The sequence below is a fragment of the Doryrhamphus excisus genome, chromosome 15 (genome assembly GCF_030265055.1).
Source record: "Doryrhamphus excisus isolate RoL2022-K1 chromosome 15, RoL_Dexc_1.0, whole genome shotgun sequence".
In the NCBI taxonomy this organism is placed as follows: Eukaryota; Metazoa; Chordata; class Actinopteri; order Syngnathiformes; family Syngnathidae; genus Doryrhamphus; species Doryrhamphus excisus.
The window spans coordinates 13,962,248-13,976,265 of NC_080480.1; the positions used below are offsets into that span (position 1 = coordinate 13,962,248).

At 42.3% G+C, this 14,018-nt stretch overlaps 1 protein-coding gene across 5 annotated transcripts in view; it reads left to right on the plus strand.

The window, feature by feature from the left end:
- Positions 1-14,018, plus strand: part of LOC131103136 (dedicator of cytokinesis protein 7-like) — a 39,244-nt gene that overhangs the window by 21,775 nt on the left and 3,451 nt on the right. For 3 of the 5 annotated variants that reach the window (XM_058049098.1, XM_058049099.1, XM_058049103.1), the window contains 28 exons: positions 137-368; positions 449-613; positions 723-898; positions 1,283-1,384; positions 1,876-1,962; positions 2,179-2,274; positions 2,360-2,500; positions 4,024-4,137; positions 4,220-4,390; positions 5,038-5,177; positions 5,295-5,464; positions 5,594-5,745; positions 5,851-6,033; positions 6,140-6,266; positions 6,355-6,439; positions 6,538-6,634; positions 6,715-6,849; positions 6,962-7,114; positions 8,013-8,171; positions 8,242-8,342; positions 8,897-9,089; positions 9,183-9,326; positions 9,458-9,589; positions 9,680-9,694; positions 10,962-11,087; positions 11,173-11,262; positions 12,814-13,050; positions 13,132-13,275. In XM_058049098.1, coding sequence (XP_057905081.1) covers positions 137-368; positions 449-613; positions 723-898; positions 1,283-1,384; positions 1,876-1,962; positions 2,179-2,274; positions 2,360-2,500; positions 4,024-4,137; positions 4,220-4,390; positions 5,038-5,177; positions 5,295-5,464; positions 5,594-5,745; positions 5,851-6,033; positions 6,140-6,266; positions 6,355-6,439; positions 6,538-6,634; positions 6,715-6,849; positions 6,962-7,114; positions 8,013-8,171; positions 8,242-8,342; positions 8,897-9,089; positions 9,183-9,326; positions 9,458-9,589; positions 9,680-9,694; positions 10,962-11,087; positions 11,173-11,262; positions 12,814-13,050; positions 13,132-13,275 — 3,867 coding nt within the window. The remainder of the gene's footprint in view (positions 1-136; positions 369-448; positions 614-722; positions 899-1,282; positions 1,385-1,875; positions 1,963-2,178; positions 2,275-2,359; positions 2,501-4,023; positions 4,138-4,219; positions 4,391-5,037; positions 5,178-5,294; positions 5,465-5,593; positions 5,746-5,850; positions 6,034-6,139; positions 6,267-6,354; positions 6,440-6,537; positions 6,635-6,714; positions 6,850-6,961; positions 7,115-8,012; positions 8,172-8,241; positions 8,343-8,896; positions 9,090-9,182; positions 9,327-9,457; positions 9,590-9,679; positions 9,695-10,961; positions 11,088-11,172; positions 11,263-12,813; positions 13,051-13,131; positions 13,276-14,018) is intronic. The other 2 variants (XM_058049100.1, XM_058049102.1) reach the window with 2 other exon arrangements.

The following is a 14,018-nucleotide window of genomic DNA, read 5'->3' on the forward strand; positions in this document are numbered from 1 at the left end:
ACTGTGAATAGTCATCTATTTTTTATACCGCTTGTCATCAATAGTGTCATAGGTGAGTTGGAGCCTATCACAGCTGAGCGCGTGGCTCAAAATTAAAGTCAAATATTAATGTTATGATTGTTTCTTTTCAATATAGGACCCCCACTTGGACAAGTTCTTCACTTTAGTGTACGTGCTAGAGGAGTATTCCTTCCCCTTCCGCCTCAAAGACGTCATCATCACCGAGGCCAACATGGAGGCCGAGCTGAAGGCCAGCATGACCGCATTGAGGGGTGCCCTGCTGGACACCTGTGTCCGATTTCTCCACCAGCTGCTCAATAAACTGATTCAGCTCATCGTGTACCCTCCGGTCATCGCAGGCCAAATCGGTGATTGTTTGTTTGATTTTCCTTGTGACTCATTGTCGCAATTTAACATACTGTGCACAGTAAATTCCTTTTTTCCGCAGTAAACCTCGGCCGCGCTGCCTTCGAAGCCATGGCCCTGCTGGTCAACCAGATCCACAAGAATCTGGAAGGCAACCAGGACCAGCACGGGCGCAACAACCTGCTGGCATCCTTTATATATTACTGCTTCCGCCTGCCAACCGCTGAGCCAGCGATTCCGCCGCCAAGTAAGCTTAGCAGCATCAAAACACACAGCTTGCATCCAAGTTGGGGTGGAGGGGAGGACAAATAAAGTCATGTCAGCGGCCCGAGTGATGCGTCTTTTTTCCCTACCAGCACCTGGCGCTCAGTCCTACGAGATGCCGCTGCAGTACGCCACCTTCTCCAGAGCCACGGGGCGGCCGAGCAGCCTTAATCTGGCTCACTCGAAGAGTATCAGCAACTCTGACCCCGACTTGGCCAGTACACCACTTTCCCCTGACGAAGAAGTGCAAAGAATCATTGGCAGCAAGGTACAAATTCAATGCTATTTTCCATCCTTTATCGATTTACGACTAATGTTTTTAAAGTGGTGGCAGAACATGAGGATAAAATGATGTTTGTGTCATATTTTCCATGTCTGTTATGGGGGATTATCCTTTTATTCGGCTGTAATTACTGTGCTGCTTTGTCTCAATTCTTTTCCATCAGATTCAGTCCCAATTATGTTGAATCAAGTTGTTAAATGTCAATTCCACTTTGTGCTTCTATCCCTTTTGTGCCTCCAGTCATTCTTTCCTCCTTCCATGCTGATGTATTTCTTCCAGTTTCCACTTTTATGGCAATTATTTACTGTGCCTCTGCCTCTTGCCACACTGTGTGTTTGTGTGTGTGTGTTTCTGCGTGGCTTGTGGCAGGGCATTGATCGCTCCCACTCCTGGGTAAACTCTGCTTACGCCCCCGGGGGCTCCAGATCTGTGCTTCGCCGGAACCCAAACTCCAGCTGCGAGCTCAAGCAGGTGCAGAAAGCCCTCCCGACCTTCCCCCCCCCGGTTTAGAGCTGCATCACTTTTGAGATTTAAGATCACAATTTTTTTTTTTACCTCCGTAGCGCCACAGTTCATGTACAACAAGGTGTTGTTAAAGGAGAGGATTTGAGAGAGGATTTAGTTTTTTTTCTGTTTGTCTGAATTGGAACATACCAAAACAAACGAGACAAAATACAAGATTGTGATCTTATTTTGATTTATCATGCAGCTCTTAATCGGGTGGATTTATTCTCAGCAGTTGTTTCCTACCTCCGAGTCCATCTGTCTTCGTTTTTCTCTGCATGCTTCATCCTGTCTGCATTGTCATCACATAACAAACCATACATGTCATGTTTGGGGTCTTGCACGCCACCCGGGTAGTCCCATTTGTCCATTTTTCACACCCATTTTGTCCTCATCTGTACGTTTGTTTATGTGTGTGTGTGTGTGTGTGTGTTCGCCTCACCATCACGCCGACTTAGGCAATCGACCGCAGCAACAATCGCATGTCTGCCTTTCTGGACAGCGTGGCCTCTTATTCAGTTCCCTCAAGGCAGATTACCAAGAAGGTAAAACATGCATCGACACAACTAACATCATCAGATGTTTGTGTTATTAACCATCCTCATCAGTCATTACAAATCTGCAGTTGTGTGTAAGGTAGTGCAAAGACTTGCTTCATTTATTCATCCGTTTATGAATAAACATTCACTTTGGTTCTGATGAATATTTGGCTTCTCGGGTTTCTGATTGTCTCCTTATGTTCTGTGTTGGCCCACATGTAGCTGCTCCATGAAGAGCTGGCTCTGCAATGGGTCGTGAGCACCAGCAATGTGAGAGAAGCGGCGCTGCAGCAGGCCTGGTTCTTCTTCCAGCTCATGGTCTGCAAATATGTTTGGGATTATGTCTTTCAAGCAGGATATTCTCAATAAAGATTCTCTTATTTGTGTCCTCTCTCCTCCCAAGACAAAAAGCATGGCGCATCATTTATTTCTCACTTCAAAACTGGACCTTCCCCGGCGTCAGCGCTTCCCGGATCGCTTTGTGGATGACATCGCCGCTCTCGTTTGTGCCATCAGTGCCGACATTGCCAGCCGGTACCACAAGGTAGAGAAAGAATGCACAATGTTACTCCGTAAGGGTGCTTTCACACTTGACAGGTTTGGTTCAATTATGGTAATGGTTTTATTTCATTTGAACATGCATCAGATTACAATTGAATGCATAATCAGTTCACAGTTCCACATGTCCAAAAGGAGTAGGAAGAAGCAAAGCTTATTAAATCCTACCCCTCCATCTGGTACTTTTACAATCAGTAACTGTTACATTTGTTCACTTCCTGCTTTCCTAACATAATTTTTTTATTTCTTTTTTTTTTATTTAATTTTTTGCAAAATGTTTGTAAATTTTTTGTCACATACCGGAGTACGAGGTGATATGACCATACACTAACATAATGGGTAGTGAATAATGTGGGTTCACGTCCTGCCTTTCTAATATAATTTGAGATTTTTTTTAATAAAAAAAAATTAAATTTCTTTAATACATTTTAATTTATTTTTTAAATGTTTCATTTATTTTTTTTATTTTTTGTCATATACCGAAGTGCAAGGTGATATGACCATATACTGACATAATGGGTGGTGAGTAATGTTGAATAATGTGGGTTCACTTGCTGCTTTTCTAATATAATTTAAGATTTTTTATTTATTTAAAAAAAATAATAAGTTTATTTTATACATTTTTATTTATTTTTTAAATTTTTATTCTATTTTTTTATTTTTTGTCACGTACCAAAGTACGAGGTGATATGACCATCCAATGACATAATGGGTACCATAGTAAGTGTCAATATAGTGATATGTATAGCACATCATGACTGGTTCAAGTCTCTTCATCCTTGTATTTAGCAAACATCAACTGCTTGTATTGTTTCTTGAATTGGCTCATCGTTGTGCATTGTTTGAGGGTCTTACTCAATCCATTCCATAGTTTGATTCCACATACTGAAATGCTATGGCTTTTTAACGTAGTCCTAGCATATAAGTGTTTCAAATGTACTTCTTCCCTGAGATCATATTTCTCCTCTCTTGTAGAGAAGTATTGGATGACATTTTTATGTAATTGGTTATTTTTAGCCTTATGCATTTTAGCTGTTTGAAGATGAACTATATCATCAAGTTTAAGTATTTGTGATTTTAGTACTTGTGAATTATTTTATTAAAAAGAATTCTAGTCATTTTGCTGCTAGTTTGATTGGTAATTGGCATCCATTCATTTTCTCTGGAGCCTGTCCAACAGAGGGATAAATGTGAGCAAACACTATCCGCTTTTCCCTCCTTTGTGCTACTTTGATACCCCCAAATTCCCTCTACATCTGCCAGACAATCAAAACCATGGGAGACTTGTAATTTGCAGCCGCTCGTCGCTATGCTTTGGTGTTGAATTTCACCAATTGCAGTCGTTTGGCTCCCATTTGTCCGCTTACAAAAATACAACGCTAACAAAACCACACACAAGTGAACACCCAAGCATCTTTTTTTTTATTTTTAGACTACAATTACCGGGGTAAAATTCGAAGATAGGAACTAATTCTGTTTATCATCCACCTTTCCTCTTGTTGCTACCAGGATGTGGAGCTTGTGGAGAGATTAAATAACAGTCTGGCCTTCTTCCTCAATGATCTGCTCTCTCTCATGGACCGAGGCTTTGTGTTCAACCTCATCCGCTCCTACTACAAACAGGTACTCTGCTGCTCCTTGTGTTTTTGTTTCATTTCATCACAGTTGCAACCTTTAGTCTTTACTCGTGTCTCTCACGCCGCAGATCGGCAGCAAGTTTCACATGACGCCCAACCCCACCTCTCTGAATGCTCTGCGGATGGACTTCATACGAATCGTCTGCAGCCACGAGCACTACGTTGTCCTCAACCTGCCGTGTTCTACTCTCAGCCCCCCGGCTTCACCGTCCCCCTCCACATCCTCCACCACCTCACAGGTAACCGGAACAAGACTATGAGAAGAAATATGTGCCATGACAAAGACTCAGTTTGGTAATGGTAATGGTTTTATTTCATTTGAACATGCATCAGATTACAATTGAATGCATCACATAATAGGTCCACATGGCCAAAAGGAGTAGGAAGAAGCAAAGCTCATTAAATTAACATTTGTTCACTTCCTGCTTTCCTATTTTATTTTTAACTTTACTTTACTTTACTTTACTTTTACTTTATTTTTACTTTATTTTACTTTTATTTTTACTTTACTTTTATTTTTACTTTTATTTACTTTTATTTTACTTTTACTTTATTTTTATTTTTACTTTACTTTTATTTTATTTTTACTTTTATGTTTATTTTTATTTTTTGTCACGTACCAAAGTACGATATAGGTGATATGACTATACAATGACATAATGGGTACCATAGTGTCAATATAGTGATATGTATAGCACATCATGACTGGTTCAAGACTCTTCATCCTTGTATTTAGCAAACATCAACTGCTTGTATTGTTTTGAGTGCTTATAATAATTGTAGTTTTTCTTGGTATACGTATCTCTCACTATGATGCAAGGTACAAACTACACCCACTATACTAAATATGTTATTTAATTTCATTATTTTCTTGTTGTGGGAGTAGAGTTCAGCATTTTCCAGTATGGTACAAGACCAGGGTGTTGCGACCATGTTTGAGCTCTCCGTCCCGTTTCGGCAGCAGCACTTCCTGTCTGGCCTCCTCCTCACTGAGCTCTCTCTCATACTTGATCCAGAAGGAGACGGGTAGGCCGTTATTTGCTGTGTAAACAAAAACCGCTACTTTTGTTTTATTGATTGCCACATTAGCATTCCTTTGTGCTGTGTAAGAAAGACATATAATGTGTTTGTTTTTGCCCACAGGATTTTTTTCCTTCATAAAAAAGCCATTAGTGCCGTTCACTCCCTGCTGTGCAGCCATGATTCAGACCCACGCTACAGCGACCCTCAGGTCAGAGCCCACATCGCTCAGCTGTACCTGCCTCTTATCCCCATCGTCATGGAAACCCTGCAGCAGCTCCACGACTTTTCAGGTCAGCACCCGCTTTTTTCTTTTTTTTTTTTATTTCCCAGACCTGTCAAAAGCTCTCCACCTCCACAAGATCTACCGTCGATAGTATTGCTCCTCAGAGAGTTTATTTTCTTTTCTTACTTCTTTGCAGACTCCACTCTGTCTCGAGTGCGCCATGCCCCAGCCCACACTGATGATGCCGACCCAGACGGTAGCAATACCATCAGTCAGTCTGTTGCCATGGCAATTGCCGGCTCCCCTTTGCATCACACCAAGGCCAACCCGTTTGCACTTCCCACAGTGGTGAGCAGCTGACCCCTCTCTCCCCATCCATAATTGTATTATTCATTCCATTCCACTCAAGGGTGTGCTCGGAGTTACTATTTTGTGTGTGTGTTTCCTCGCCAGGCCGGGCGCCAGAGCAGCTCTCTGTCCGCCGAGTGCAGTCGGACTCTGTTGGTGTGTTTCCTGTGGGTGCTGAAGAATGCCGACGCCGCTCTCCTTGAGCGCTGGGTGTCTGATCTGTCGGTGCAACAAATCAACCGTCTCCTGGAGCTACTGCATCTCTGCATCTCCTGCTTTGAGTACAAGGTACACTAAGCAGATGAAGCGTGACCCCACTTACACCCCCCCTCCTCACTCCTAATGAGCGATGTCCAGATGCTTCTTATACCTTGACTGCATGTTTCTGTTGCAGGGGAAGAAAGCTCTGGAAAGGATCAACAGCTTGACGTTTAAGAAGTCGCAGGACATGAAAGCCCGTCTGGAGGAGGCCATTCTCGGTACCATCGGCGCCCGTCAGGAGATGGTGCGGCGTTGCCGAGGTAAAGCCGGCTAACGTCTGCCAGTACAGTAAAGCATGCGTTTGTTTCAGACGCGTTCCAATGGAAGTGACGTGTTTACGCTTTGCAGAAAGGAGTCCCTACGGCAGCCAGGAGAACGTCAGGTGGAGAAAGAATGTCACTCACTGGAGACAAAACACAGACAGGGTCGACAAGTACGTGTTTGTAGACATTAACGACTTATTTAAAACAATAAACATATTTTCATGTAATTAAGAGTATCGACTGATCTGTTAAAACAACCTCTAACTAGGACTAAGGCTGAAGTGGAGCAGGAGACAGTAGTGGATGGAAACCTATCTACAGAGGCATCCCTGGTAGTATTGGACACACTGGAGATCATAGTCAAGGTACATGGAGCTAACTACCTTCGAGTTCCTTCAACATTATGTTAATTATTGTATTAATGTTATTTATTTTGCTTCTTTAGACTGTGGTGGCATCAGAGCTGAAGGAAAGTGTGCTCGGTGGGGTGCTAAGGGTTCTTTTGCACAGCATGGCAGGCAACCAGAGCGCCCTCTTCCTGCAGCACTGCTTTACTACACAGAGAGCTCTTGTCTTCAAGGTACATTTTCACCAGTCTATTACAACATTACATTACATTACAACATTTTCTGTGCAAAAAAATATTAATGAAGACAACAGGAAATACATCTCAGACATTTTTTTGCCTAAAGTTTCCAGAGATGCTGTTTGAGGAGGACACAGAGCTTTGTGCAGACTTGTGCCTGCGTTTGCTACGCCACTGCAGTAGCAGCATCGCCTCCGTCAGAAGTCAGGCCTCCGCTTCCCTTTACTTGCTCATGAGGCAAAACTTTGAGATCGGAAATGTAAGTGTGCTTCCTTTTTTTGCTTGGTAGCAAATACAGTTTTTATGTATAGATTATGTTCAGGGGCTGCACGGTGGACGAGTGGTTAGCACGCAGACCTCACAGCTAGGAGACCAGGGTTCAATTCCACCCTCGGCCATCTCTGTGTGGAGTTTGCATGTTCTCCCCGTGCATGCGTGGGTTTTCTCCGGGTACTCCGGTTTCCTCCCACATTCCAAAAACATGCTAGGTTAATTAGCGACTCCAAATTGTCCATAGGTATGAATGTGAGTGTGAATGGTTGTTTGTCTATATGTGCCCTGTGATTGGCTGGCCACCAGTCCAGGGTGTACCCCGGCACTCGCCCGAAGACAGCTGAGATAGGCTCCAGCACCCCCGCGACCCTCGTGAGGATAAGCGGTAGAAAATGAATGAATGTTTAAGTATTATTAGAGCCCTCTAGACATGAAATAACACCCCTATATTGACTTTTAAACTCGTATTACCCAAATTTGTAAATAAAAGAAAATAAAACCTTTTAGGGGCTGCACGGTGTTCGAGTGGTTAGCGCGCAGACCTCACAGCTAGGAGACCAGGGTTCAATTCCACCCTCGGCCATCTCTGTGTGGAGTTTGCATGTTCTCCCCGTGCATGTGTGGGTTTTCTCCGGGTACTCCGGTTTCCTCACACATTCCAAAAACATGCTAGGTTAATTGGCGACTCCAAATTGTCCATAGGTATGAATGTGAGTGTGAATGGTTGTTTGTCGAGATGTGCCCTGTGATTGGCTGGCCACCAGTCCGGGGTGTACAAAGACAGCTGGGATAGGCTCCAGCACCCCCACGACCTTTTGTGAGGATAAGCAGTAGAAAATGAATGAATGAAAGATTATTTTTCATAATGTCTGTGTTTGGATCAGAATTTTGCTCGAGTGAAGATGCAAGTCACAATGTCGCTATCCTCGCTGGTGGGAACCTCACAAAACTTCAACGAGGAGCATCTCCGTCGGTCTCTCAAGACGATTCTGACTTACGCTGAGGATGACGTGGAACTTCGTGACACCCCCTTCCCAGAGCAGGTAAGCATGCATCACCTGAGGAAGCAAACTTGACGGAAAAAAAATAATTTTCCATGTTATGTTTTTCCAGGTCCAAGATCTAGTGTTCAACCTGCACATGATTCTTACGGACACTGTGAAGATGAAAGAGCATCAGCAGGATCCTGAGATGCTAATTGACCTTATGTACAGGTACTTTCAATCAAATCAACTTTATTTGTTGAGCACTTTTCCTGCAAGGACATGCAACACAAAGTGCTTAACAGAATTAAAAAACAATTACCACAATTAAAAAGAAAAACAATTACAAAGAAAGCCCCTCCCCCCCCACCCACCATACTAGATACCCCCCCACACACACACACAATCACACACACTAGGGAGACATGGCATGGCACTAAGGATCAAGGAAACGCCACCTTTGGGGCCGTCCACACTGGGAGGAGCGGACCCCCACATCAAAGGGAGGAACCCCCAGCCGGCCGGGTCGAAGGGACCCAAGGACAGCACCCCCTCAGCAGACCCGACAGCCCCCAGTGTGGAGGACCCCCCCTGAGGAAACACTGGAGTTAAAAGCTAAAGACTAAAAGCATAAAATAGGACTAAAAATATTAGTTAAAAGCCTGATTAAAAAGGTGTGGCTGTTCCACAGGTGGGGGCCATAGTGGCTAAATGCTTTTGGTTTAATGTACGTAACAGCTAAAAACAAACAAAAAAAAAGCAATCTTCCTGATATTTGTCATCAGAATTGCAAAGGGCTACCAGAACTCCCCAGACCTGCGCCTCACGTGGCTCCAGAACATGGCGGGGAAGCACTCGGAGAGAGGGAACCATGCTGAGGCCGCCCACTGTTTGGTCCATAGTGCCGCTCTGGTGGCGGAGTACCTCAACATGCTGGAGGATTGTCGCTACCTGCCAATCGGCTGTGTCACCTTTCAGGTAAATGCTTTGAAAACATCCCCCGAAGCAAATTCCATAAATGATATTCAATACTATTTACAAAGTACTGATTCACGCTCTTTTCTTCTGCAGAATATTTCCTCCAATGTGCTGGAGGAGTCAGCCGTATCAGATGACGTACTTTCTCCTGAGGAGGAAGGTATTTGTGCCGCAAAGTACTTCAGTGAGTCCGGCCTGGTGGGCCTCCTGGAGCAAGCAGCTGCCTCTTTCAACATGGTGCGACTTGCATTCTCCCTAGCACATGCTGCGTCGGTCGCGTGTTTTGGCACGACACAGTGCTGCAGCATTAACACAGCGAGGCATGTGCGCAACTGTTAATGTTAGCTATGCTTTTTTTTAAAACTCAGGCTGCCATGTACGAGGCTATAAACGAAGTGTACAAGATTCTTCTGCCCATTCATGAAGCCAACAGAGACTTCAAAAAGCTGGCGAGCCTCCACGGAAAGCTGCAGGATGCCTTCATCAAAGTCTACAACCAAGTAAGCGGCAGCATCCATCTCGAGGGGGGGAATAAAATTCTTCTGATTTCTACTTGTGTGTTCTCATTCTGTGTTTTGGTTCTTTTACAGAGCTCAGGATGGGAGGTAAAAATGTGTTATCATATGCAGGATATTTCTGAATATGAATCAGGATTGCTTTGGCTGGTTGTTTGTTTACAATATTCTCTCTCTTCCCCATTGCCTGGTCTTGTCCCGCCTATCATGTGGTTGACGGGTGAGTGACTTTCACTTTTGGTTACGTTGCACAATTCAATGTGTAGGAAGAAGCAGAACCTACCCCCACCCCAGTCAGAGCATTCATTCATTCATTTTCTACCGCTTATGAGGGTAACGGGGGTGTCTTCGGGCGACAGGCGGGGTACACCCTGGACTGGTGGCCAGCCAGCCAATCACAGGGCACATATAGACAAACAACCATTCACACTCACATTCATACCTATGGACAATTTGGAGTCAGTAATTAACCTAGCATGTTTTTGGAATGTGGGAGGAAACCAGAGTACCTAGGGAGAAAACCCACGCATGCACGGGGAGAACATGCAAATTCAGAGAATCGAACCCAGGTCTGTGTGGCCAACATGCTAACCACTCACCATCATGCGTCTATACCACAACATAAACATTCATTCATGGCAAACTCCACACAGAGATGCCTGATGGTGGAATTGAACTCTTGTCTCCTAGCTGTGAGGCCTGTGCGCTAATCACTCGACTACCGTGCAGCCCTTGGTCAGAACAATTGTTAATAATTAGTTCAATTCCTGTCTTCAATATGTACCAGTTTATTTATTTACTGTTGTTTATTAATACAATAATTAAATAACAGATGAGTAATAGGTTGCTTTTACATTAAACGGACCTATTATGCTTTTTTCCACTTTTCTGAGCTTTAAATATGTTAGAATGTTGTATTCTTGTGTTAAACAATGCCAAATAAATTAAAACAGACCATTTTTGAAAATCCAAGGAAAATACAGCTGGAATAGTTGCAGATTCTGGAAGATCTAGAAAGCTTTCTTTGCTGTGTACCATGTGTAGCTGCTCTATAAAGTTCCCTTTAATATCAATAAACAAAGTAATAAAAAAGCAGATTTTGGGGTTACCTGATTTACCTGTATTATCAATCATTTATGTATCAATTTTGTGCAATCATAGCATAAATGTAGATATGCAGGATTTGAAATGTGCAATTGTTAATATGCAGTTGATGAATATAATTATAAACACATGCACATATAAGACACACACGTATACACAGTGGATATACACTGTGTGAACAACTACTACACTGAAAGTGTCTGTTCCACTCAAATCTGCCCTATTTCCCTCTTCCACGCCTCCCAGTGTTCAGAGAATGTTTGGAACTTACTTCCGAGTGGGTTTCTACGGCTCTCGCTTTGGAGACCTGGACGAGCAGGAATTCGTCTACAAGGAGCCGTCAATCACCAAGTTGGCCGAGATCTCCCACAGACTTGAGGCACGTTCAACCTTAATAAATCCACTAAGGTTGACTTATCGAGCAGCATTTTTTTTTCTAAAGCATAAATCTCTGTGGTCCACAGGAGTTCTACTCTGAGAGGTTCGGTGATGAGGTGGTTGAAATAATCAAGGACTCCAACCCAGTGGATAAAACCAAACTGGATGCCAACAAGGTAAACATGGACTGCTAATAATGGTGGCATCATGAGTGGTTGACAAGCACAAAAATGTCATACAATATGAAAATATGGCGGGTTTGGCGTTTAACAACAGCACCACCATGTGTATCGGAAAAATAATAGCATACGTGACACAGGAAGGAGGACATGGAAGCCCGTTTCCACCTCTGAAAGAAAAAAATTACCCAATTGTAAGTTGGAAGTATGAGATAAAATGTTGAAATTATAAGATAAAAAGTCATAATAATTATGATATTAAAATGTGAAATGATAAGATAAAAAGTCATAATAATTATGATAATAAAATGTGAAATTATGAGATAAAAGGTAATTATTTTGAGATAAAAGTCATAATAATTATGATAATAAAATGTGAAATTATGAGATAAAAGGTAATTATTTTGAGATAAAAGTCAAAATTATGGCATAAAAACTCAAGTCATAATCAGGTAAGAAAATCATAATTATGGCTGAGAAAGTCATAATCATGAGGTAAAGTCAAAAGTATGCGATCAAGTCAGAATTATGACATAAAACTAAAAACATAAAAATTAAAAACATCTAAATTATGAGATTAAAAATTGTGATTATGAGATGAAGTCAAAATTGTGAGGAAAAAAATGAAAATTAGATAGTCAAAGATTAGAAGTCATAATTATGAGCTAAAAAGTCTTAATTATGACTTATCTAATTATAGATTAGAAGTCATAATTATGACTTTTTAGCTCATAATTATGACTTCTAATTTAGATTAGATTAGAAGTCATAATTATGAGCTAAAAAGTCATAATTATGACTTATCTAATTATAGATTAGAAGTCATAATTATGACTTTTTAGCTCATAATTATGACTTCTAATCTTTGACTATCTAATTTTCATTTTTTTCCTCACAATTTTGACTTCATCTCATAATGACTTCATATGACTTCATATGACATATGACTTCATAAGTCATAATTATGACTTTTAAGCTCATAATTATGACTTCTAATCTTTGACTATGTCATTTAGATTTTTCCCTCATCAGTCATAGATTAGAAGTCATAATTGTGACTTTTTAGCTCATAATTATGACTTATAATCCTTGACTATCGAATTTTGATTTTTTTTTAGCTAAAAAGTCATAATTATGAGAGAGTCAAATATTATAAATAATGAAAATGTTGTGACACAAACTACATGTGCTGAGTGCCACGTGACGAAGGCGGCACATGTATCACTTAATTTTGACTTTTTATCTCATAATTATGACTTTACTTTCTAATAAGACTGACTTATCTCATAATTTTGACTTTTTAGCTCATAAATATGACTTGCTAGTGAGATTTTTCTTTCTTTCAGTGGTGGAAACGAGCTTCCGTAGTAGAATGTCCTATTTTATCCATAGCTGTTGGTTTCTAATGGTCCATTAAAACCTGCATGGTGGACAAACAGCATGTATTATGGAATATTTTCTATTATAATGCACATTTTTTGGAGTTTATTTTGTATTATGTATCATTATATGTGGGCAAAGTGATGTTAAAAAAAATGTCGTGTTCAGGCCTACCTCCAGATAACCTACGTGGAGCCTTTCTTCGACTCCTACGAGTTCAAAGAAAGGATCACCTACTTTGACAAGAACTACAACCTACGCACCTTCATGTACTGCACTCCATTCACGCTGGACGGCCGCGCCCACGGGGACCTACACGAGCAGTACAAGCGCAAAACCATCCTCACGGCGTCCCACGCCTTTCCGTACATCAAGACACGCATCAACGTCATTCACAAGGAAGAGGTAGCAGCCATCTCAGGAGTGAGGAACATAACAGACCTTCATTGCTTGTTTTTTTTGTTTGTTTGTTTGTTTTTTTTTTAGATAATTCTTGTGCCCATCGAGGTAGCCATTGAGGACATGCAGAAGAAAACGCAAGAGCTCGCCTTCGCTACAAATCAGGACCCGGCCGACTCCAAGATGCTGCAGATGGTGCTGCAGGGCTGCGTGGGCACCACAGTCAACCAGGTTCCAATAACGCTTAGTTATCTATGTCTATTTCCTTTCACGTGTTCACAGACAGGTTGTTTGCAACTTGGACCACTTTACACTTCACATGACGTCACATCCTCACAGACCTCACAGCTAGGAGACCAGGGGTTCAATTCCACCCTCGGCCATCTCTGTGTGGAGTTTGCATGTTCTCCCCGTGCATGCGTGGGTTTTCTCCGGGTACTCCGGTTTCCTCCCACATTCCAAAAACATGCTAGGTTAATTAGCGACTCCAAATTGTCCATAGGTATGAATGTGAGTGTGAATGGTTGTTTGTCTATATGTGCCCTGTGATTGGCTGGCCACCAGTCCAGGGTGTACCCCGCCTCTCGCCCAAAGACAGCTGGGATAGGCTCCAGCACCCCCCGCGACCCTCGTGAGGAAAAAGCAGTAGAAATGAATGACGTCACATGACAGCCAATCACCGGGCACATATAGACAAACAACCATTCACACTCACATTCATACCTATGGACAATTTGGAGTGGCCAATTAACCTAGCATGTTTTTGGAATGTGGGAGGAAACCGGAGTACCCGGAGAAAACCCACGCATGCACGGGGAGAACATGCAAACTCCACACAGAGATGCCTGAGGGTGGAATTGAACCCTGGTCTCCTAGCTGTGAGGTCTGTGCGCTAACCCCTAGACCACCGTGCCGCCCTCTTCCAGACCAATTAAATGCAATTAGATAATTTTCCACTGCACACCTGATGATCT